General features: G+C 43.1%; 1 protein-coding gene across 2 annotated transcripts in view; it reads right to left on the bottom strand.

The window, feature by feature from the left end:
• lrba (LPS-responsive vesicle trafficking, beach and anchor containing) overlaps positions 1-26679 on the bottom strand; it is a 180744-nt gene that overhangs the window by 86886 nt on the left and 67179 nt on the right. For both annotated transcript variants that reach the window (XM_061086902.1, XM_061086894.1), the window contains 3 exons: positions 19735-19799; positions 17663-17771; positions 6659-6825 (listed from right to left, as the gene is read on the bottom strand). In XM_061086902.1, the coding sequence (XP_060942885.1) occupies positions 6659-6825; positions 17663-17771; positions 19735-19799 (341 nt within the window). The remainder of the gene's footprint in view (positions 1-6658; positions 6826-17662; positions 17772-19734; positions 19800-26679) is intronic.

Raw genomic sequence — 26679 nt, 5'->3', positions numbered from 1 at the left:
GTGGGGGGGGGGTACTGGATCTCAAAAGGTAACTTAGCAGTTTCCAAGGTGTACACGGAGAGTTTCAGCTAGGGGCTGAGGAATATGTCCAGAAATCATATTGAAACAAACATTTATCAATCGATATTGATAATAAATGTTGATAAATGCAAGATTCTCATTTCTTTTAAGTTTACAAACAGATTTTTTCTCCTGAGGGAAGGTTGTAGTTTTAATCATTTTTAGGGGCAGAAAAAAAACATTTTACAAATCTGAAGTAGTTATACTTCCTCACTGTGCTTATACAGTGCAAAAGCAATATGTTTAGGTATATTAGTATTGATGAAAAATAATTATAATTGATTAAGATAACTATTGATATTGTTTTTTTGCCATGCCGACCTCAACTAAGTTGAAAAAAAAAATATCGAACTCATGTGGTTAAAAATGTTAATTACAGATTTGAGTTTAAGATGAAAATAAACACAAATAGAATTACAAAAAGGTGTGAGTCTGTTCCTTAGTATATTTAATGTCACAATAATAGATTTAGTAATTGCTACTATAGACTGACGGCATAGAACGCAACTCATGGTGAGAGAAATGGGTAAAACGTTGGTTGAGATATCACCATCTCCAGATTTACTGAAAAACCAACGATAATAATAAAAGAATTCCAAGAGCAACACTTTGCCTTTGACATGATTAAATGAACATATTCAGAAGATGAAAGGTGGTTTCAGTAACAGGGCACTTGAGCTCATCTCGCAGGCCTGGCAACCACTGCGTGCTTCTGAAAATAATATATAATTTCCACTATCTTACTCAAGACTAGTTTTCGCTTTAACACTTTCTCATCCTGACGGATTCACTCAGTGTGATTCTGCAGCTCAGCCTGGGTTTACACGGCAACACTTAGCCACGCTAACATATGGACATCATCAGCTGTTAATATGTTTCACAGTGACACGTTGTTACTGTTCCTTACAGCCCCAGCCACTGTACTGTATATACAGTGGAGGTAAATGTTTTCATTAGGGCTATATTCTTATTCATATCCATGAGCACGGCTGCACGGTAGGGCCGGCGCGGCAAAATGTTTTATGGAACTGATGGAACGCACGTCTGTCAACCTGGAACATTCTCCCCGGAGATTTAAGGAACATCCTTTTGGTCCCAGTCACAACTTTTCAGTCCCAGACACATGTCACTGCGTCTGATTAATGAGGTGGAGGGTTTCACGTTAAACCCGTTTAAGGGCCTCGGTGCAGCAGATCGCCGCTCGATACTGAGACTCTCGTTTACAGAGGATGAGTGGAACCCAACGCAGGCTCCGGTTGCTTCGCACGCCGTGTTTATGCTTTCTGTTTAGGACAGTATCAAGGCGGATGGATGACGACAAGTCGGGGTCCCGGCTAATTGGTTTTTAAGTAGTCAGAACATGGACCTAAAGGAAACAACTGTCTCTGGCCGAGATGAGACGGGAGCAGCGCACGGCTGCAGCTGCCACTGCTCACTGCATCGGCCCATGTTTGTGTTTAGACTGCGGGTATTTATAAGCAAACTAAAAATCCATTACCAGTCAAAAAAAAGAAATGATGGTCAATGTAAAGAAGGCCTCATTTCAAAGATAATCCTGTGCAGATGCATTTGACCTTCATTTCAATTGTAACATTTCACTAAATCATGGTCTTTAAACCAAACCATTAGTCAATCCCTAAAGATTAATGTTCAATTGCTCTGTAAAAATGTGGAATGACAACTGAGAAATCTTGTTAACGAATCAGAACCCGGGGAGAATGAGGCTCTCCAGTGTTTATTGTATCTCCAAACACAATAAAGCCAATGTGATGGTCAGATAAGTCCGCAGCTGCAGAGTTTCCCATCCAGCAAACAAGACACACTCAACTTTTTACACACTGACTCTCATAATCACTCATGAGTAGGGCTCCGTATACAGAATACTGCAGCTAGACGAAAGGATGTGAGGAGGAAAAATGTCCCTGCCTTGTCTTTGTCTCCATCTCGACTTTTGATGCTTCAGTAACAAATCCCCGTTCCATCCATCGCCCTCTTCTTCTTCGTCTGTCTTCCTGCCGCTCTCGTGCCGTGCATTTCCGAGAGCCAGTGTACTCTAAACAGTTACGTTCTTGTTTCCTATGGTTATAATCTCCCCTGACGTGCCGCGGTCCCATTTCCTTTTTCAGCCCTGCCTGCAGAGGACCATAATGTACAGCGTGTCCATAAAGCACACACGCGAGGCCGCGCGGACACTGTGCAGACCTCCGCTTTAACACATGCATTACGCTCAGTATTATGTATCATAATTGTGATTTAGGTCTGGAATGGGAGAACACAAGGGGAGATAATTCAGGGCCGCCACAGCTTCTCATGCAATCATTTATTTAAGGAAAATACTGTGAACATAAATGTCCTCGCTGCAGAGAGTAGGGCACATTCACAGCGTTATTAATTGATAACTTGGAAGCGGTACAGTTGTTATCCAGAGGAGGAGGCTCAACGTGAGGGAGAGAACTAACAAGGCCCATCAGGACAGAATATTATAGCATATTATTATTAAATCTGTTTTTGTTATTTCGGACAGATTCGTATTTCTGTCTCTGGTCCCTCTCTCAGTCGTTTCAAGTTGGTGCGGCAAAGATGGAAAGAGGTGATGTCACATATTTCTGGTTGACCAATCAGGTTTGAGCGTTATTGGTGACGACAGTGGTGGAGTTGCTTGTTTGTGTTGCCACGGAGATGCCACTGTCAATAATATTGGACACACCACACCCACATCGTCGTGATTAAGCCGAGATTTTGAGACTTGATTTCTGCAAAAACAGTATCTAAAATACAGATGTTTTTAATCTACATTTAATTATAATTTCAGTTTATATATAAAAGCATTTTATTTTGAAAAACTTAACATTTGAAACCACATCAGAAAATGTTGGTACATGTACTAGCAAAACTGTGGAGGCAGCAAGCCATTGGAAAATTGTGACGGACATTTGACCATGATTTCTTAGACGAAATGATGAGCTGAATAATTATTAAGGTAATTTAATTTCTCTTACGTGTTCTTCTCAGTGATATTCGAACGAGAGCAGGTAACACAAAATATATATTAAGTATTCGTCTTCCTATGCTTTCTTAAGTTATGAGTCAGATGCTAATGCAGAAGAATTGAAACAATCAATGTATTAGTTAATCAAATGAAGCTATAAACAATTCTGAAAATGTATACATTTCTTTGAGTAATTATTAAGCTAAATTTCAGACATCTAGTATTTCTAGGATTTGTAATGTAAGGATTTGCTTCTTTTTTCACTGTTTTGTATCATTGTAAAGATAAAATATACGTTGGACGTTGTCATATCGTTTAATCAAAAAGGATAAACCATATCATAAAATATTTATAAGATCAAGTGATTATGAAAACAACAATAATAATAGTTGTGTCACTAAAGAACGGCTGAGGTTGTCAAAATAAGACAAAAGAAAAGGATCTGGACAATTCATATTACATATTCATTTGAACGTCTTTGTTTCTGTAGGACATACAATGCTGCATTTCAAATAAAATCTTTATGGAAAATTCCATCGATAAGATAAATGAGACAAAACCATTCTCAGTATTTTGCAGAGACACTGTTAAAATGTCCTCTGTCGTATCGTTAGTGGACGAGAGAGAAAAATCCTTTCTGTGGGAGTAACTGTGAGCGTTCTGCCCCGGCTTCTTTCCCTCAATGCTGCGCCGGAGAAATGACATAGCACAAGATAAAATAGTAATGCTAATATCAATAGTTTGTCCATTACAGGTCAGCTAACTGTCCCGAGGAACAGTTACAAAGCTGTTCCTTCTCGATCTCACAAGGCCGATCAATACAGGGGCATACTGTTTCAATTTTGCCGGCATTGATTTTCTCTATAACACTCCAACCCCTAAAGCATTCGTCTTTCTGAAGGAAGGAAGATTTGATTTACTGAAGAAAAATTGGAGTGCACATCACAAAGATCTTTTGCCGGGCGGGAGGTTGACGTGCCGAAAGATGGATGTCCCTTGGCTGGGAAGCCTCTAGCCTAAGGGCGTCCATTAGAGCAGTGGTGCTGCAGAAAATGAGTTGCTTATATGAGAAAAAGGAGGAGCAGAGGGAGAGGACTCGCTGCTCGGGGTGTGTATGTTTTTTGGGGGGCGGGGGGGGACTAGCTGTAGGTGAGGATTGTTCCAGCAAACTGGGAATTTAAAAAAAAAGGATGCTGATGCCGCTTTAAAGGAAAAGAGGAAAGACAAAGTAAGAGATGCCAGGGAGAAGCTAAACCTCCAAACAGTGCTTCCATTTGCCTGCACCCTCTTCAGCTGCAGTCACCTTCTCTCTACTTTCCCTGCTTCCTGCATCCAGAGTGAATTTCCATGGTACATTAGTCAGCCTATTAGAATGCAATAAAGAGAAGGTATAAGAGAGAGAGGGGGAGAGAGAGAGAGAGAGAGAGAGGAGAGTAGTGCTTGTCCCCAGAGACCGAGAGCTGGTGTTCTCCATCATCTGCCCTCATCTCCTCTCTCTCTCTCTCTGTCCGTCCACTCTGTCTGTAGGTGTCATATACATGAGAGATGATTCCTGACCCAAATAAACACCGCAGCAGTCTGGATGCTCAGTGGACCCGAGCTCAAAGAGAAGGGGGGGGCGAGAGAGGTAAAAAAAAAAAAAGATGACATCTGCCAGTTGTTTCATTTGTGTCCATCCTGCTACCTGTTCATTTACTTTTCTTCCCCTGTCCCACTTAAGAAGACAGCCGGCTGGCATGTTGTACACCCGAGTCTCGAGGCGCCGGGACAGGGACAGGGACGTGGGGACGGACAGGTAGTCGCCCCATCTCTCTGCCTGTGGATCTGTCTGTGCTTTGACACCAGATGACAGATTGATACTGCCTTTGTCTGGTGGAGGGAATCCTCCGTGGACGTTCAGTGTTACAGCTGAAGTAGTGGAAAGAAGAACGGCGAAAAGGGGAAGGAGTGAAGGGGAACGGGAAAAAAGAAATAGCGTGTATTGATGAAGACAAAGGCAAAGGAAGGGAGAGCGAGAACCACGGACTAAAAAAAAAAAAAAGCCAAAGCCAGGGAATGGAAAAGGGAAAATCACCTCACACCTCTTTCCTCCGGAGGCCAGGGCCGCTGTAAGCTGGATATTAAGACACAAATTGCATTCAGGCAGGTCACACTGTGTCAGAAGATATTAGACGCCTGCCGTGAGGAAACAACAATTCCCATCAGCTTGCGAAAAAATAATATTTTCATTTTCAGACTCTTTATTGAAAGGAAACTTCGGGGAATACGTTTTTACGGCACGTGAGCAGGCGGGCTGGAGATTTTTTACACCCGAGCAACAAAAGGTCGTAATTGTAGCCGTGTCTTGTCTTTGTGCTCCTGGATTTCATTTTCACAGCTGGGGGAAAAGGTTGTGGGTTTCATCATGTGCCCATTCTTTCCCTTGCTGTTCTTATTTACTGACATGTGTGTTGCTGCACCACACGCTTTGTGTGTACGAGTGGAATTAGGAAAAGCACAGCTCTTGTATCAGGACGCCTGCAGGTATGCAGGTGTGTTTTCTATTTCCTGTGTTCGTCTTTTTGCTTTTTCTGGGCTTTGCAGCAGATGTTTCTCCTATGCCCACAGACCACGGGCTCTGGTGCGAAGCTGCACCACCTGACCTTCACAGTAATTGACCAAAAATATTGATGTAATGGCACAGGACTGATTGTGATTTATTAAAAGAGCTCTGCACTCCAAGGCCCAGTGCCAATGGCTCCCTGAGCCCATCGGCAACCATTAGGAAAACCATCAATAGCACAACAGCATAGAGGAACGGTAATGGGGGGACTTTTTCTGGCAAGAGCTCGGAGAACACAATCTCCATAGTAAACAGAAGAGCCTCGTGTGAGTACACATGGAGACTAATAGAAAGAAAGAGATGGAGGGGAGGAGAGGGAGAGATGGGATCAAGGAAACGAAAAATATGACAAATCATACAGCACGTTCTGAAAGGAGAAGGAAAACAAAGGCAGCCAAAGATAGACCCCTGATCCAATAGCAAACTAACCCTCGCCAGACGAGTCTCGGGAGAGTTGCTGCAGTCTAACAAGCGCGAGCCAGCGGCCGTCTCCGGCTCACTGTTACACACAACCTGCACAAACAGCCATCATTAGGGAATAGCTGCGCAGGATTCGGCTGCCTGTTTGGCGAAACAAACACAGAGGATAAGGTTCCCTCTGATCTTAATGGGAGCGGAGCTGTTTAAATGGCTTTCATCTCCCTCCCAAGTCAATGCATCATCCAGCAGCCCACAGCTGACATTTTCACCTTTGAAAATCTAATTTAATCAAAGTCATGAGTATTGGGGGATGAGGACGATTATGATGAGATTAAAACCATTACACTTGTTTGAATGATTCGCAAAGGCGCAGAAAATTACATCCTATAAACCGGGAGGAAGAAAACAGAACCAAAACAGGTGCATCCTCTCGGTTAAAGGCTGGTGCTTCATTTCAGTAACGCGATCTCTTATTGTTTCTTAAAGTATCCTGTCATGACTGAAACCAAATATTAAATCTAATGAATATTCCTCATTATTCTCAGATATTCTACAAGGTTGTTTTCAGAAGCAGCTTTTGTTTTTACCTGATGGAAGAGTTTCCCCAGGCACCGTGTTTGTCAGTCAGGATGTTGACGATCTTCTGGATGAGCTGCGTGGCCGTCACGTGGTCGCGGTACTTGGCCGCTCGGATCAGGTGGTCGCACATCTTCTCCTCATCTCGCTTCTCGGCTGCGTACTGAGCACAGTTGGACTGCAAGGGGAGAGAGAAAAGACTCAATACACCTACTGCAAGTGAAGGTATCACAGATGAGTACAAATACAAAATATTATAAAAAAACATGTCAGGAAACTGAAATATGCAACGTTTGAATTTTGAAGTATCTCGCAAGTAACATATATATGTCTTTCAAAAATGTTCTATGAGAAGAAACAATACAGATGCTAGTTTTCACCTATAGAAACTCTACTCTGAGTAAATGAAAAGCACAGGGTAATTTCTGTCCTCTTGTCATGTTGATTAATAACAGTGGACACGTATTTACTAATGCCCTCCGGCGCACCAAATCACACGATACCCACAATGCACAGGGAGGGACATTTCTCTCTGTCGGAATTTGTTATCAGGACGGCCCTTTGAACTCTGCAGCGGTGGCGAAAGTAAAACACCTTTCTGGAAAATAGCGGCTATAATTTGAAACAGTGTTTTGATTTCCAAACTTGATTTCAGAACCAATTTCAGCTCCAGACCCAAGCAGCAGTCTTGAACTGTTTCAAAGTGAACTACTTATTGAAGGTGAACATAAGGAATGGGTCAAAGAAAGAAAAATACATGAGCTGTGACATTCGGATCATGACGTTTACAATGGTGCGATTTTTCTCCGGCATGTTGCAAAACGTTTTACGAATGGAAACACATTGTTATTAAGGCTGCACTGGTTGCGTATTCCTGTCCTTATCAAATTAGCTCAAACTAGCCCATCGCTACAACAGTCGCACATTAAGCATTAACCCAGATGCATGGCGGAACAAATGCAACCTGTTTTCCCAAAGTTGCCAGTAAAGCGCTTTCTAATGGGTCCTCCTCTTCAATTTGAACAGCAACATTTCATATCTGACAGAAAATCGATAGGTATAAATCACATTAGAGGGGCTTCTCTGCAGCCTGCTGGGCCTTAATTATCAATCTGTGTCTCTTTGTGTGGCATTAAATTGGGCCTTGACCTTCCATCACGTTGACCCGGGAGAACGGCAAAGTAAAGGGAGTATTGGAAGAGGGATTGCCGGGTAAATGTTTCAGCTTTTAAACACAAGAAGCCTTTTCTTTGATGTGCGTGTGTGTGTGTGTTTGTGTGTGTGTGTGTGTGTGTGTGTGTGTGTCTGTGTGTTGCATGCCCATTAATCTTGATCAGTGAAGGTAAAGGGAAGCAGCAATGGGTTGTAGAGGGAAGCCGGACCAAAGGAATTGACTCAGAGCACAACATCTAACATCTAAAGTCCAAAACTGCTTTTAGTTGTTAAATTAAAAGCAGTGAATTATTAAGTAAATTAAAGCAATCTATCAATTGGTTGAAAACATTGGATTTTCACAGACATATTGGTATCTGGGTTTATGGTTATGTTTATGCAGAAAAGATTTGCTTTTGCATTTACTGTTAAAAGAAAATGTTTATTTTCTTAAGTCAAATTCTTTATATTTGATTGTTTTTTTCTTTCTATTGATGGTTATCTAGAATACATTTTATGGTTAAGGTGTAAAATATCAAGCCTCACTTACATTTCTTTGTCTTAAGGGTTTTATACCGATCTTAGGAATCATATATAGATAAACAGAAAACAATATTAATCTGTGACAACAGAAAACAACAATTTTTATTCGTTAATATTAGAATTTATTCATTTTCTTAAAAGAAAATGCTCGTGTGGACTTCCCTCCTTAAAACAGATAGAAGTAACCGGCCTCTATAGACTCCATTTCCATCCGCCCCTGTCTGAGACATGTAACGTCTGCAGGACTAATCAACAGTGCTGGGTTCACACTCATAACCATAAACAAACACTTCATCACCTGTGTGCTGAGGCTGCCCAAACACCCAAACCCTCCATGCTGTAATGGGCTGTTCTCATATCCAAAGCCAAAGTCGACTGCAGGAGAAAAGGCCAAATGCACGGACTCTCCCCTAAAACAACAACCAAAGAAGCCGAACTCATGAGCCGAGCCATTAAAGCTACGGCTGCGTTCGCTTGTAAGTGGAAAAAGACAAGTCACTGTTAATTCTGGGGGTCATTCCGTCGATGTGAAGTCAGAGAAAATGCTCCGGCATTATGAAGAGACTTATTATATTATGTTATTATGGAGGTTAAAGCGAATAACTTAATCTGCCCCGGCTTGGCACCGTCCTGCATCCAGGTCCAGTGACAGGGTAAAGGACAGAAAGTAGTAAAAAAATAAAAGGGGTCATTTCTGCTATTTTCAAACAAACTGTTCTTTCATTCCTTTTTTCGAAGAATGTCGAGGAAACATAAGAAGTCAATTAAAAACGATATGTTCCCCCGTCTGCGATTTGGACCACGCCTCCTCTGGAGTGACCCAAGCAGTCAGCGTGGGTATTTTGACAAGAAAACAAGCATAAAAAAGACAAGATCAGATATAAGCATTTCCATTTAGCAAGTTAAAAGAAAGCAGCTGAGGTGGGCGGGCGGGCGGGGGGGGGCGGGACTGCAGACTATGCTCCGTTAGCTTCCTGCCTAGACAGCCACCAGGGCGCAGCTCGCTGGCAAGTGAGACCTTTATGACTTGCGACACTGTAATCATGGGCAGCACCTTCCATTACAAGGCCTGGCTGACAGGGTCGGCCGGCGGGGGGGGGGGGGGGGGGCCTGGCCTGCCGGCGGAGACAGCTCGGTGAGGACGAAATGATAATGGCTGGCATTAATCGAGTCAATTACACTGAGCCGTGTCTCCCACAATTCATCCACAGTTCAAATAAATAAATATGGATGGGCGCCGGAGTTTGGAGAGGGAGAGGGGTGGGGCTGTTCACGAGAAGGGGGGGGTGGTAACCTTGGTTGTGGGGCAGCATTTCTACAAAATCCCATGATGACACAAAATGGCCTGAAAATAAATGCATTTTAATCCACTGAACCTTATTTGGAAAATTGCATCCACACAATCTTCCTGCTGTTTAAAATGTGTGGTTATCACTGCAGGTCGCGGATGTTTGTGTGAAGCTGATTCCACAAATAATGAGCAGGGGGAACGAGAGGGGGGGGAGTTGTACAGTGGGGGGTGTTGTACCAGTGTCAGCCTTATCTAAATGCTGTAGTTGTTGTCAGATGAAGCCTCGGCTCCCCCTCCTCCTCCTCCTCTCCCTCGGTGGGTTGAGAGGGTTAACCAGGATAATAGGCTGGAGAATGGAGGCTCATTACACGATATCAGCCCCGTGTTTATCAATTAGAGTGACAGAGGAAGGTCTGGTGGTGTCGCCGCTCGGCAGCGAGCCTTCAACGAGTTGCCTGACAACAACCGTGGTCTCGCAGTTCTGTCGGAGAACGAGAGGGAAAAACAAAACGCGGCAAGAGACGTTATTAAAGTGCTTCATTTGCAGTCTGGTGACACCGGTGGCACATCGGGGGCCGCACGCTCTCCGAGGCCGGGGCCGTCGCTCGGAGAGAATCTTCCAATTCCTCACATCCGTCGACAAGCGCTCCCAGAGGCTTTCATTTACACACGGGCAGAAAAACTGTCCAGCGGAAGGCGAGACATCAGGCTCGTCCTTGTCTGGTATCAGAGAATGCAAATACACCACAAATAAATTCCTCCTGGAACCCGATGGAGGTCTTGGGAGACAAGAGGATGAAATGAGAAAGGAGGATGGGGATAGGGGGGGGTTACCAAACAAAAGTAGATGGCGAAAAACCAGTCCGCCAATTGGTTTCAAAGAGATTCTCGTGCACTTGATCTCTTGCCCTCGAGTTTTCAAATTGCAACATAAAATGTCACCAGGGGAATTCAGACAATGGGCCGGGGGAAGAAACGAGAGAAAGGAAGAGGAGGGAGAGAAAAATGAGGCCTTAAAAGTACAATGGCGAACAAAAGTCACCAAATGACAATGCCTGACAGCCACTTCAATTCTGAAATGATGCTCCTGTCATGCCGTGCTCCCAAGTATTGATTTTTTTTTCTCCCCGAGCGCCAGAGTAAAAAAAAAAAAAAAAAAAAATCAAATCCAGTGGAAACAGATCCCTGCTGCTGGCACCGGCCCAGGGCGAGCGGCCATCAAGGTTAACGCCGGCGCAACACTTATCAAAGTATCTCTCTCCTCCTCCTCCTCCACCTCCTCCTCCTCCACCTCCTCCTCCTCCTCCATCTCCACCTCCTCCTCCTCCTCCTCCTCCTCCCCTCGGTGGCTGATCTTTAATGGACTGGTCACCCTGCTCTCCTGGCAGCCTCTTTCATCTCCACTACCCAGAAGCCTCTGGTCCCTGCACTAGTGCGCCCTCCTCTCACAACATCAGTCTGCGGCGCTGCCACCTTTGCACGATGACTCCGGCTCGGCCTCAAGGTCATGTCACGTGAAAAATCATACGTGTCGGCCGGGGGTGAAAAATAGTCAAATGAAAGGAGGACGCCACCAGATGAAAAATACACGTAGCCTGGATCTGCTGTTGGCCTGAAAGTCAGAATAGGCGCTGGAGGGATGGCACCAAATCCTGAAGGTGAATTTTAAGCAGCGAACAGGCTTGATTTTCTAAATAAAATGTGCAAAAAGCAACATTCATGTGTGAAAATATTGGTCAAATGGAAACTTTTATTCAGAATGGTGAGCTCACCCTCACCTGCTCAAATGGAAATAAAGAGAATGTTTGCCTGGTGACTAGAGAGACGGTGTCAGACTGAAACAAAGAGGTAAAGTCATATCGGGGGTTCGCTGCTCACACAGAATGATGGGAGCTGCAGAGGAGGTACCTGGGGACTTCATTACGCCGACAAGACGCCGGGACCGAGCCTACTCTTCACCAACCATCCTCTTGTACCACACTTCTCCCTACTCTTCCTCCTCACGTCTTGAATGAAACAATCCATTTTGTACAATCCAAAAATAAGCATCTCTCAAGAATGGACAGAAATGGACGGTTTCTCCTCCCAGGACGGATGTGAAATCTCTCGTTTCCTTTTCGAAAACGCAGCCCCATTCTGATGGTTGTGCCACAGATGTAAACACCTTCTCCAGCTTCTCCTCTCCTCCTCTGTACAACAGATTTGACCACCATGGGATGCCTGGCCATTCTGCTCGGCTGACAAACTACATTACAGTTACGACTACTACATGACAGTGAGTTACAGCTGGTGGCAGCCGTCACTCACTGTCAGGAAGGTGTAAATATCCAGGGGAGCTGTGATACTCTGGTTCTCCCATACGTGTGTTTGAGTGACCTTGTCAAGTTGCTTCTGGTTCAAGTTAAATGAATAAACGGTTTTGGTGTAATAAGAAGGCCCGACAAAAGAAAAACACAAATGTATTGAACGTAAATGAAGAAAATATACATAAATACACACCTATCCTGCATTGTTTATTCGTTAAAATAGAAGTTTTCATATCAGACAAAACATTGACGGTGCTACTATCTGTGAAAGGCCAAGAGGCAGCCCACCATGACGCCACCTGTTGGTTGATGAGGACACTGTATGCTCACGTACACCTGCGACACCATTGGACAGTGCTAGCTGTCAATCACCTTGTATCTATGGCCCAATGCATATCATGCTGCATCTTTTATTTGACTCTAAACAGGACCATAATTAAGTAAATGAACAGAATGCTGCATTGAAAAAGACTTGAAACTAGAAATCGAGACCATAAAATACTTCGCGTAATATTTACTGACGTTAGAAGCCAAGTGAGAATTCGGGTAATTTTCTCATAAAGCCGTGGAGTCGCCCTCTGCTGTTCTTATGGCATAATAAAGGTTTTGGGGCTCTTCCACATTGGCTTCAGTTTCCTTTTTCTACAACCATTTTTAATTACAGTCTACGTGAAAGCCTCCTATCAGCAAACCCGTAAATCAGCTGGGCTCCAGTAATACGTGAACTTATCCACCAGCTAGTTAAACGTGTATTTAAATCGCAGAACTTAGCTGCGATAGAACCTCCAGACTCTTTCTGTGATGCTCAGCTCTGTAAGACTGGTCTGTGCTGCAGCTTCCAGAGACCAGTGTGATGATAATGGAACACAATGAGCACCGGCTCAATGTTAATGTCATTAACGTGGGGGGGGGAGAGGGGCCGGATCGGTTTACAAGCCGAGCAGAGGGAAGACAATGACGCCGAGCACTAATTAGCCGCTGTCGTCTGGCTTTCACAGAATCTCTCAGACAGTCAATTCAATTACTCCTTATAACAGCACGGGGATGAATCAAGGGGGTGTATATAAAAAACGGGGAAAAAAGAAAGAATAGAAATGACTTGGGTCTTGCTCACTCTTCCCTATCTGGACCTTCTTATCTGCCCTTGTGGCCCTGAGCCCACCACATTTCATCCCTAATGAACACCCCCATAAAAAGAGGGAGTTCGATTTCTCTCCCCTCCTTTCTATCTCTCGGGCTCCCTCTTCTTCCGGCTCCTCTGGAAGATATCAGAGTCCATCATTTGCTGTGCTGGGCAGCAGCAGCATCCGATCTGCAGATCTCCTTCACATTAAGGATCCTATTAGATAGAGAACCCTAAAAGGTAATTGGATTTCCCCCTAGTTATCTTCATCTCTGTTTCACCCTACGCCCACTGTAATAACTTACTCTCCTGGCCAAAGATAACTCAATTCTGTCCCAGGGAGAGCCGGCGAGAGTGTGAGCGAGCAAGGGAGACAGACAGTGAGAGAGAGAAAGCATATGTTACGTCTCTGAGGCAAACGGGTATCTAAATCAAAAGAGTCCTCTATCAGTGCCTTCTCGAGGATTATGAGCTCTGACAAAGTGCAAACATAAATTTGTTCTTGAGCATTAAATTATGCTCATTATTGGGCCTTCTTTGGAGGTTTGCTGTTTTACAAAAAGAAAACTTCTCTTGTGCAGGAAAGACAACAAACACAACACAACCACAGCCAAAATGAGTCATTTTACAGGACTCACAAAACAATTACCCACCTATGGTGTCACCACAACACAATGCAGAGGAACAAGGCTTTAAAAAAACTGGGACATAGCTGAGAATTACTTCAAAACCCTCCACCACCCCCCCCACCCCCCTACCCCCAGGGGGGATGTTTCATTGGCCTGTTATTTTTATTGTGGCAGTGCAAAATGAAACCGTTGGCTCCAGCAGGCTCAGGCCGAGCTTGTATGGAGGCAAAAAAATCAATACAGCAATATCAGAGCCGGACTTATCAGGGGTTCACTTCTTCCCAGAGGTCACCGAGGAATAACTGCATTTAAGAGGGGAATTCAATTGTGAAACATAGTTGGGGACGTGCTCTGCTGGGTATCTGATTAAGGGCGGCTGCAAGACCAAGGAACAAAGAGCAGGTTTCAAATAAAAAGACAAAAACATTGGAAAGTTATAGGTTTCCATTCGGTGTATGTCTGCCCTCAATTGAGTAATAGTTCACGTTGGAGATAGTGCTGCTTCATTTGGAAACAGGAAGTCTGTTCCACTACATAGTGCTTTTCCCACAATGACTAAGTTTACATGGACAGCAATGTTGACCTTATTCTGACATTATTACAATCATGACGTTTCCATGGGTTGCTAATAGAATATTCCATTAATATTCCTGCTCACATGTTACAGAGAATCGTCTGATTATGACTCAAAATTCTGAGTATGTGCAGGTTCAGGTGATCAGGTCAGTGTCTATATAAACATAACCAGTGTCGTGATGATAAAGATCATATTGTATATAACCCTTAATACATATCATTAATATGAATGTAGAAAGCACAGTGGAAAAGGATACAAAATTGTAAATAACTCAATAGCAGATTTACCGCCCTGTTGTTTGAACTATCTTACCCAGCATGCATCAGAGGCTATTCATTTCATTTTAACTGTGCACTTATTGACGGTTTATGTAAAAATAGATATAAATTCAGCTCAGCAGCTTATTTCTATGTCCAACAAATCTTATCAGGACATTAAGCACATATTTGCACAGAAGATTTGTCCAGAAGGAGGACAGGAAGAAAATAAAGAGATTAGACCAAAACAACAACAAGAAAGAAGCTGCAGAATTTGGGAGAATCTCCTGGGTGCAAGCTGACTCAAGCTACTGTTTTCCAGGAGAGGAAATACAGGCGGATGCCAGGGAGTTTGAGAAATGCAGAAGGGATGGGGACCTGGTTAGAGAGTGCATGTGGCCTGTGGCCACGGCAGGAGGCCGAGGCCGAGCCGGACCATTTGAGACTGTCGTGTGCCGACCGGCTGCCAAGTCCGTCCGTCCGTCTGTCTCAGGACACACACACACACACACTAAGCTGCTTCTCCTGATGTTGCTCTTGTGTCAGAGGAAAGCAGCTGCCTGCCCTGGCTCTCTGCACGTTAACTTTTACAACAGCATTAATACTGCTACTCTTTTTCATTAAGTGGACCTGGAGCAGGGTACAAAACAAATCCCCAGAGTGGAACTAAATCATACTCCGGCTCTGAGTCGATAATGATAAGGTCAGCTCATGTAGGATGATGCAGTGGGAATGATTGACACTTGGAGCAGAGTGAGTCACAAGGAGAGCAGGATGCCAATCACACAGAGAGGCGGCCTGTGCCGGGAAGAGAGAGAGAAACACATCGCAGACAAAACTTTGATGTGCACGAGTTGTGCCCTCCCCCCCGCCCGGTTTGGATTGACTTTCAACACTCTGGAGGGAATTTGCTTTAGCCGAATGTAAGAGAGACCCTTCCTTGAACCTTTAGAAAAAGCATCAACTTTTACTGCAAAGGGGGGTGGGGGTTAGGAGTTGGTGGGGTTACACACAGTCAGCCCTTCAGGCCAGCACCCCTCAGGTCTGTCTGCAGCTTTTAGTGCTGGCAGGTTCCTGAGAAACGAGGGAGGGAAGGCTGGGAGAGAGAGAGAGAGAGAGAGAGAGAGAGAGGGGAGGATGCCATATTCCTGTCACTTGCAAAATACACCCCCTGCGGGAGTAGAACGGACAGGAGGATCTCAGCAGGACAGGAAATTATTTTGGTGAGATCTAGAAAGCAGAGGAGGGGGGGTGCGGCAGAGTCCGACCGGGGGGGGGGAAAGGGGCAGCGAAACGGTGCCCATGGGTCAGGAGAGAGAGAGTCGGCCCCGGCAGCTCCACGTCGTGAATGGCGACGTTTGTGCTGAGAGATGGAGGGAGGGAGGGAGGGAGGGAGGGAGGGAGAGAGGGAGGGAGGGAGGGAGGGATGGAGGGTGGAAGTTATGTTTCAGGGGCAGGGCCTGCAGCTACACAGAGAGGCACAGGGATAAATTAACACTACACAATGTTTGGTTAGCGATATATGTGCCAAGCGTGATCCGCCGGCCTCGGAGCGCTCCGGTGTGTGCGTGAGAGAGAGAGAGAGAGAGAGAGAGAGGGAGAGAGAGAGAGAGAGAGAGAGTGTGTGTGTGCTCGCGATTAGCTCGGGGTTGTGTTTGAAAAGTCAACATTTATCCTGCAGGTTTGCTGTGACAGATCCTGAAACCTGACGGACAAGTCATTGGATCTGCTCCCCTGTGCTCTCACTGACTCCTTGTTTTCATTAAGCACATTCACTGACAGAGGATCTCGGTATCAAACTGTGAAACACTTCTATCGAGGGAGTGTTGCTGCAGCGAGCCCGGAGCTGCACATGGACTTCCCTGTCTGCACACGGCCCGGTCGGAAGATTTCAGAGAGAGATACGTGACGGATATTATGCTGCGCTGCAATCACTCGTTACTCAGATCTAATAACATCCCCTTTATTCTGAGGCTACACTTAAAGATGAAATATGTCAAAGGTCTTTAATATCTCGACAACCATCTGTATGAGAAAGTGTGTAAGAAAAACCAACACATGGCTGAACACTCTTCTACCGAGACATGATCCTGATCTTTTATTCAGGAAATCATTGCCTAGTCAGCAGATTACACTTTCAGACAAAACCACCAGAAATGAGTCATAATGAAACAACTGCACCTGAAGCTCAGTCACCTTTGCAGATGTTTGGGAAGCTACAGATTTGAGCTTGAAGTTACAGATTCTTATTCAAAGTTTGCCAGAGCAGAAAAAATCAATATAATTCCTAGCTTGACACAATTTACTTTGCTTGTATTATTATACTGGGGGGGTGATGAGTGAACATATTCCGATATGATACATCAGCAGATTCAAATGTACACACTCAACAATTTGCAGCTCTAATAAACATTAACACTGGGACATATCGGCCGACGTTTATCGACACAATCGTCCGACTCTGGCTTAGAAACGTAGGAATCATTCTGCTGAATTGGAAGGGGAAGAATCCTCCTACGTATGTTCATTGGATTAGAGAGGTGATGTTGGGATTGGCTCTGGAAAAAATTAGATATACAGTACACGGGTCGGAGGTTAAATACGACAGAACCTGGTCACAGTTCATGACACATATCAAGAGCTTGCCTTTTGCCTGAATCCTTGTTCTTATTTAGTATGTATTTATTTTTCCGTCTTTCCTTCTATGATTGCCGTCCTAGTCTTCTCAATGCCTATATTCTGACTGTTGGGACTTTTTTCTTATGTTAAAGGTCCAGAATGTTGTTGTTATGACCATAATGATCAACACAGATTTGTTTGAGGTTTTTTTTTTTTTTTTTTTTTTTTCCTTTGGCCTGTCTCTTTTTTGTATTTGTCTATATTTGCTTTCTTCTTTTGGTGCTCTGTCTGTCAGTGTGATACGTGAGTGTTTTTGTGGATATGTTTGTGAGGATGCCACCTGGTTGGGGTGGGGGGCGGGTGCACAACTTTTGTAAGAAATGCCTAACTAATGATGTCACTGTTTTCAATATGGAAAAATGATAAATAAAGTTGTAAAACAAAAAAAAAAATAACTTAGGAATCATGTCAGTGGCCATTTATTATGTGTGCAAGTCCACAGCTAAACAACATCTCACCTCAAACTCGGCGTGCTTGTGGATGTCTTCCGCTCTCTGTCGGCTGAGGATGAATTCAGCTTCGTTAGCCACCCGCACCAGGTGGTCCTTCATGGTGTGACTCAGCAGTCTGAGGAGAGAGGAGGTGGAGAACTCTTAACATCTACTTACATGTATTGTTTACATTCTGAAGCATGGTGCACGGATGGAAATTGATTCAGAATGGAAATATAAGAAAGAAACTTGACTTTCTGAACATGCAAACCATCTGGTTAAAGCTTGTGATGACCCCGAGACAGAACAACCATGTAATATCCAGAAAATGCCGAAAAAGAACCGTGCAAAATGAGCAGAAAATCTAATTCAGAGACAAAACCAGACCAGATATGTTCTTTAACTGGGGTGCAGGTGCTAATCGATTTCTTAATGATATGCATCTGACAGGAGGGAGATGTGAGCGCATGTTGCTACACGTGTAGTCTCCCTCCTACCTCTTCTTATCAGTGTTGATGAAACACGCATGTTATGTGTGTGTGTACAGGTCGGGGAAAAACCCCTCTCTGCAGCCCTAAAGGTCAGAACTGTGCAAAGTGGAACAATAACAGACCAGGGGCCAGAGAGGAGGGCTGCTGGGGCCCGGGCTGGGACTGATTGAGGGGTGGGGGGTGCAGGGGTCAGGAGATGACTGTAACCCAAGCCTGCTGTTTCAGCGCAGGGTAGCAGGGGAGCGGAGGTGCTGGGGCCTCTGCAGCCTCCATGGCCCTCACCAGGCCAGGCTATCAATAACCCAGCCGGTGCCCTTCTTTACGGTGCTCTGCTCCCAGAACTGTCGGCTACATGTGGACTGAACAGACTTTGAAAAGTGCAGATTTTTACCAGATTGAGAATTGGCTGTAAAAAGGCTTTACTATGAAGCTGATGTCACTTTGGATTCTGTGAGAAATAAAAATGATGTTACAGACATCATTTCCGTGGGGAAGCAACTATGGTTATTGTATTTACTGATAAATCTTTTGGTCTTCAAAGAAATTCTCTCAATGTCGAGATGAGGTCTTCAACGGGCTTTTGTCCAATGGATAATCAAAATCAATTTGAACGTTTTACAAAAAGAAGCAGGTCATATTTAAAAGTCAAGAATCTAGAACTAATAAATATATTGTACATTTATGTAAACAATAAATAGCTTTCAAAATAGCTACAGTTGAAGAATCTTCTGTCATTAAACCAATAATAAAACAAATTCAGCTCTAATTTCTGGATTGACAATTGACGAATAAAAGAATGTCTTGTGATTACAGTAAAAAACTTTCCTGAGAGCTATTTCTAAATTTCAGTCCATATAAATGTAATGCTGCTCTCTTTTTTTGGGGGGGTGTTTTATGGAACATGGATAAAGTGTCTTGATTTGTCTTTTGTTACGTTTTTTTTGGACTAAAAATCGCACTTTAGCAAAGCCTTTGTGGTCACATGAGTCCCCTCATTAAGATGAACTACAAATCCTTAATTCCACAAACAACAACGTTAGCCTCATTAGCATTAGACTGGATTAGGCTCCACCGGCTCAAAAAGCTGAGGATCAATAATGTGACCCTCGAAATCAGAAACTGGTGGGAATGAGATCTGTATTCGGACGGGAAGGATCAAATGTCTTTATAACTGAGATATATTTTCAAGAGACAAATAGAGGACAGAAGTGATGATTACAGGCTCGACCAGAAAGACACAAACTGACAAGAGCGATTTCCAGCGTGTCAGAGAGAAACTGGCGATCAGAGCCCCTGTCACCTTCTACCTCGCCCAGCTCCTTCTCCCAAATCCCTCTGGGATGAGCAGGTATTGAATGGAGCCTTGAACTCACTCGTCCCCAATCCTCACGCTGCCAAGCCCCTCCGCACCGCCAGGCATTGATCGCTGTCCAGGATCCTGAATACCCATCACAAGGGCCTCAGGGACCGAGGAGGGCCTGAGGGGCTGTGAGGTGATCCAGGGATTGGGAGATTGGAAAACGGCCGATGGGTTTGAGGTTGGAAAGATAATGAAGAGGTGCCGGTGCAGGGGGAGAGGAAAGCACTCAGCGGGTCAGAGATACATACCTGCCTTCGTTGACCAGCTCGATGAAGGCCAGGCCTGCGTTCTTCTGGATGGAGTTCTGCCATTCCTACAAGCAAACACACACAATAAACCAATTATTAGTTGGGAAATAAATCGGCTACATTAGGAATCAGACCGAAATGACGGCCGTATCTGTGAATCCACTCCTCACCGGCTTTAAAAAGGTAAATATCCTCAAGAAAACCACTAGAACAAATGTAAAGGACAAGCACTAGCTGGGGTGATGGTATAAAAATACAAAAGAGGGACATCATTTTCTAATCTCTAATCTACAAATTGGAAAGTGAAAAACCTCCATTAAAATATCCTAAACCCTGAAGTGTTTACCTCCTCCAAGGCCAAACAGTTCCCTTAAATCAGGCAGCAGCAAATTCACACACCTACAAATATCAGTTTCCTTAAATATACTAGATTTTTTAAATTAAGAACCATTACTTATTCCCTGGAAAAACTGTGACAATGTAGTAAAAGACCCTATTCCACAATGTTAAATTCCTGGCTCTGACCCTTGAACCGGATCAGCGCCAGTATTTTATTACATTGCTCAAACTGTGTCCTTTCCTGGAAATCCAGTTTATTTTTTTGTTACTTTGCTTACAAACAAACCGACCAACCAACCAACCAACGGACGGGTGAAAACAAAACCTCTCTGGCGAAGGTAATCAACATTTTTCAGCTCTCATAAAATCTTTTCAGATTTCTAAACTGTTGATAAATAGACCGTATAGAAGGCTTTTCTTGGAAACACCCTGGTAACTCAGAGGTTTACTCCCTCAAGCTTTCCAGCCACTAATATAAAATAAAACATCATCTGTATAACGTATCCCGACAGCAAAGGCAACACAATCAGCTGGCAAACCAGCCTATAGGGGTGAAAGAGCCGTGACCAGTGTGCATTTATCACAAGTAAATTCAGATATTTCCTCCTCTCTGTGACCAGCGTTATGGTTCGAGGTGTCAGTCTAAACAATCCCACCGCAGCCACGCGCGACTTTAAATCCTCAACTTCCAAAAAGCGACAACGAGAGACGGGGAAACTCAGCCGGTCATCGTCTCCCGTGTTCTGTTCAATTTTTCAACACCTCCAACACGACCGTCTAAAGAATAATAAAGCAACAAGGTCATGGGGCCTGTCTGAACCTCACGGCGCTTTTTCCCCTTCTTCCTCTCAAGGGACAAGAAGAAATTATGCACATACACACACAAAAAAAAAGAAAGTAAAAAAAAAACGCAGCCTTAGAGGTCGAAACTACCAAACCACTTTTTCGAAAAACCATTAATCACAGACTAAACTCAGTGCACATTCCACATTATGCAGCTTCCACTATCATTTGTGGATATGCTCTTTGTGAGATAGTAACTCAGGAGCGATAGATATGATCAATTCACACATCGGACTCAAGCTTTTAGAAAATCTCACATCAACAAACGGCCCAAAACAACTAAATAAGTTTATTTAAATGACTCCTGAAACAACTATGAGGTGAAAGGCATGCTGTGTGTGTGCGTGTGCGTGTGTGTGTGTGTGTGTGTGTGTAAGCATAAACTTTTTGAACTCTGCTGTCATCATCTCTTGAGCTGATAGAGGAAACTGGGTGTTTATGTAAAGCTGGCCTTTCCCTAAACCTAGAAGCCCGTGGGGACGAGGATATCAGCGCTGCTCGGAGGAAGGAAAGATCAATTTACAAGAACTTCTAATACACATCTAAACACATTCGTACGCCTTGCGATGACTTAAAAAAAAAAACGCGGCGTTTGTATGTAGAACCATCAAAACCAATCACAGCGCCGGGCCGAGAGAAAGCGTTTCTTACGGAGTGCCTGCGCCCCGTCACTCTGGACCCACGTCATACAGACAACAGCCCAACACTTAACCTCGATTCATAACCGCTTCTTATCCTGCAGAGCTGAATTGGCATTGACCGTGTTTACAATATATTCCAAATAAAGAGGGCACGGAGGGAATAAAAGTCCGGGGCCTGAGAGTGGAAGCAGTCGTTTTTTGGAGCGCGGGGTTTTTTTGCGGTTCAGGCTCGGCTTTCGGAGGAAGTGTGAGAGTAGCTGTGGGACTTTTCGAGTTGAAGCACAGACTGAAGGACATTAACCATGAGCGTTTCACTGTGGCTGTGGGGACAGTCCGGACCGGGACAGGCTGTGCGAGCCAGATTCTCAAATAAACGCCACAGGAAGAGAAGCCGTAAATAGAGTCGTACTCTCCGGAGAAAAACAGAAAAACAGTAACATTAAATTTCCTTTATGTGACTTCTTCCTAAATCCTCGAGGACTTCGGAGGCAGGCGTCTTAAAACTATAAAACTAAATGCTTCTTCAGCAGAAATAAAAAGATTATCGCTCCGAGAGGCTTTGGTTCTAAATTAGGTTTGACGAACGGCGCGGAGGCCATTGGCGTTTTCCTGGACACTGACAAAGGTGATAGCAAGACTAATGGTGTCATTACGGCCTAAGAAATGGCTCCTCGCGTTGAATTAAAAAAAGCAATGACCCTGATCTGAGGGACATCTCCCGGTGACAAAAAGGAAACAGGGACAGGTCAGTGATAGAATATTGGATTTCGGCCGCCCTGGTCAGCGGTGTCACAGCTTTTATGGCCGCGATAGGGGCCATGACCACAGCGCTCCTGATGAGAGGATACAAGACGCCATTTGTGACCCCTCACCTTTAACCTGACCTCCCAACAGATGAGAGGACGAGACAAAGGGGCTGTCGTTTGATCCTGATCGGGAAAAAAACTCTCAATGCAAAGAGATTTGGACAAAATCAAATACTACTCACGGTTGCGTTTTGTTGCTTTTTCTTTTGATGGGAGGACTGGAAATAAGAATCTCTTCTTGAAAAAGCCTTTTTCAATGTGAAGGCAATAAGAGAGCTCTGCATGGTCTGTGTTCCACGATGGTGGCATTGAGTTTAAACACACATGCCATGCACTTCCGTCATTACAGCTGATTATCCATAATCAACATCTAAATATACCAGTACCTCTGGTGAGAAAACACAGGCCTCCCGAGCAAAAATCGCCTTTCAAACATTAGGGCTCGCCACAACACAAGGAAAACATTTCCCAACACCGGAGAGAGAAATGCCTCGGCTCGCCCGAAATAATAAATAAGTCAGCTGTGCTGCTCGGTGGCATCACTCCTAATCACAAGTATTTGTTGGTTTGACAGGCTATGGGAATACAACTTCAGATGGGACGACAAAAACATAAATCCTCACGTCAAATGTGGCAGTGCAGCACAAGCAAAGGGAAAGAGGCTGAGAGCTTCTGATTTCTTTTCTCTTCAAACCCAGAAAATACAAATCAAGAAAGCAATAAGGCTAGAATGTGTATGAAATGGAAACTAAATGCACGTTTTAAGCATAACCATTAATAAAACATCTGTCAGATACATCTCTATTATTCACATTTTTTAACCAGATATTCTGGAATTTCATATTTATTGATTGGGGGAAAGGACGCAGCAAAGGGTCGGAACCAAACCTGCAGCCCATACAGAATGACTCAAGCCTTCTTATGCAAGTCAGATAACAACCCGATTCAGACAATGGATTAAATAAGATACATTTTTTTCACAGCAGCATTTTCTGATTACCTTAATACGAACAAGGTCATATTCATAAAAGGCAAGAATCAAATTAAGAGAACTGGAGTATTCTGAGCTTTGCCACATTATGTAGAAATGAATACGTCTTAATCGTATTATAACTTCCTCATAAAGGAGTTTTCACAAAATTGTGCGACATGGACATACATTTGCTTTACACTGATGACGAATGCCCAGAGTTAGAGTGTAAATAAGTAGTAGGATGATGTGTGTAGTAATCAAACTATGCTCTGTAACAGGTAAACGGGAATACGAATGGAATATTCTATTAGCAACTCATCTAAACATCATAATCAAAATAATATTTATAATAAGTTAAATGGTCAGAATATTGCTCCCCATATGAACGTAGTCAGTGACGGCTGGAACGTAAAGTTCAAGGCTAACCTTGACATTTGGAATTAAATCTTTGTGCACTGATGACCACAAAAAACAACAGACAAGGAAACGGTTTATTATAGCTGTGTGACCCGACTGTTTATGAACAGCAATCGGATATAAACAATGACAAAAAAAAAACTAAAAAACACAAGTCCCGCGTGTGTGGATGACAAAACGTAAAATTACTGTCAGAGTAAACTATCAAATGTGTTTATGTGAATCATCGCTCTTCTGACTGACGTATGAAACAAGTTCAGTGGTTTGTTGCTTGTTCGTTCTGCTGTGTCTAAATACTGTGTGTGTGTGTCTGTGTGTGTCTGTCTGTGTGTGTCTGGGTGTGTGTGTGAGAGAATAACACCCGTGTGTCTACTCTCCAGCTCTCAGCGGTCCACATGTGCATGTTCATATGTTTAAAGAAAAACAGACTCTCGTATTTGGTGTTTGCGTGATCAAATTCACAGCTGAGAGAATATTTACTTATGTCCAAATATTTATGCTGCAGCAAATATTTATGTTCCAGGGTCTCCGAGAGCTTCATGGATTCACACTTTCATGGCTACACAAATACAAAGAGTGAAAAAGACAGGAAGTGGAACTCCCCCGCACTTAAAACAGACAAAACAAAGACATTTAAGATCACAGAGGTGCGCATGGAAAGTAAATACATCCTGTAAATTTCAGGAGAGGATTATGCAATAAAATTGTTTTTTTTAGCTTATCTTGAGATCTTGTATTTGTTTGGTTCACATTGATGCAAGATTTGAATAATGAAGGTATAACAATACTTGAACACTGTGCAGCTGTTTCAGCTTCACGTGGACCAGATGCTCAGAATTCACAGTTTTCTGTTCATTTATATTTACTTACTTTAATATAGAATTGTCTGTACAGCACAACATTCTGCATATTTTGCGGCAAAACAAAATACACAAGAAACTTTGGGCAACAGGACTGATTTTCTAATAATAAGTCTTTTTGTGCAGCTAATAGTCAATAGATTTGTCATTCAGAGACTGAAAATAACCAAATTTGCTGAATGTATTTGAATCATATTTTTCATGGCTGTAATAAAGTTTAGACTCTTAAGTAAATGGCATCAAAACATTTCATGTCGGCTTAATGGGAAACGAGCTACAGTCCATTTGTTTTTACTCCTGTTAGCTTGTTTATGGGATTGGGATTGGCATTAGAGGAACCCGGCACAAGAAGTGGATGATGCCAAATAATTCTGAACCCTTTCATTGTGGGTGTGACAGGAAGGAAAGAAAAGGCACAAAAAGAAAAACTTCAAGGTTATTATGCAATTATTATACATCCTTTTTGCCAAGTCATCGTTTCCTTGCAAATATTCTGCGGGCAGTCCACTGCAGATGGGGACGTTGATTACTGTATTTACAACCAGAAAAGAAAAATATACAACTTTTCACACATGTCTGAATAAGTTATTATGTGCATCGTGTCACATTTACAAGAATGGGACGTCCGTCAATTATGTCCTCAGATAACTTGGCGTTTTAGCACCAGCTGTTTTAAAACAAGTCAAATTTAATATTTAATTTTAGTGCAGACCACCGACTCCTTGTCATCTGCAGCCCTTTCAAAATGTCAGTAACAGTTTGGACAGTGGTTTTAAAAAGAGGCTTTGAAGATTTTATTTGATATATTTTCTTTCTTTTCTGTATAACGTTGCATTTGTTTTTTTTCTGTTTTTCTTTTTCTGTTGTTACCTTGTGTTTTTTTGGTTTTGTTTGTTCCCGAAGTTATATTGCCCAATCGATGTCTGTCTGGACACATTGGTGTTGATTGTTGCACTCATGTCTACCTCCTGTCTCTGAACCGTCCATTCAGCATTGCACTTATATATATATTGAAAATCCTCCAATAAACAGATTTTGATTTGAAAAAGAGGCTTTGCCAAAACTCTAGATACTAGACTTGGACTAGAGGCAGGATTAGGGATAACTACATTGAAAAGTCTTATTTTCAAAGTAAAAGTACAAGATATTAAAAAATGAAATGGAAACTAAATGCACGTTTTAAGCATAACCATTAATAAAACATCTGTCAGATACATCTCTATTATTCACATTTTTTAACCAGATATTCTGGCATTTCATATTTATTGATAGGATAGTACAAGTGTGAACGCAGCAAAGGGTCTGAACCAAACATGCGGCTGCTGCAGGAGGACTCAAGCCTTCTTATGTAATTCAGATAACAACCAAATTCAGACAATAGATTAAAAAGACTCTTCAATGTAAACAGAAATTTCTGATTACCTTAACCGGAATAAGGTCATATTCACCAGTAATCAAATTAAGAGATGTAGAGTATTCTGAGCTTTGTCACATTATGTAGACATGAATACGTCTTAATCGCATTATAACTTCGTCATAAAGGAGTTTTCACAACATTGTGTGACGAATGCCCAGGGTAAGAGTGTAAATAAGTAGTAAGATGATGTGTGTAGTAATCAGACTTTGCTCTGTAACATGTAAACTGGAATATGAATGCAATATTCTATTAGCAACTCATCTAAACATCATAATCAAAGTAATGTTCATGATGAGGTAAATGGTCAGAGTAAAAGTAAAAGTACAAGATATTAAAAAAAAGCAGGTCTGAACTAACGAGCCATAACGTGATTCCATCAGCAGGACGGCTGAGAGAGGATAGCGGGGGGGGGGGGGGGGGGGACCATAAGATCACATTCCAGGGTCTTATAATGGGACCTGTCTGGTAGGAAAACATTACATTAACAGTGGCTGTCAGGAGGGAAAGCTCTGTCAGGGAAATTCATTGATTTGAACGACGAATATATGTTGTGTATAAATAACCGAGCAGCGACTTGAGGCCCTTCGCTGCCGAGCCCCTCGGAGCCAGCTGACTGTAAAACCCACCGGGAGCCACATTAAAAGCCACT

Source organism: Limanda limanda, chromosome 2, assembly GCF_963576545.1.
Source record: "Limanda limanda chromosome 2, fLimLim1.1, whole genome shotgun sequence".
NCBI classification, from domain to species: Eukaryota; Metazoa; Chordata; class Actinopteri; order Pleuronectiformes; family Pleuronectidae; genus Limanda; species Limanda limanda.
Note: the sequence above shows the minus strand (reverse complement) of the source record. Positions and strands in the feature narration are given on the sequence as shown.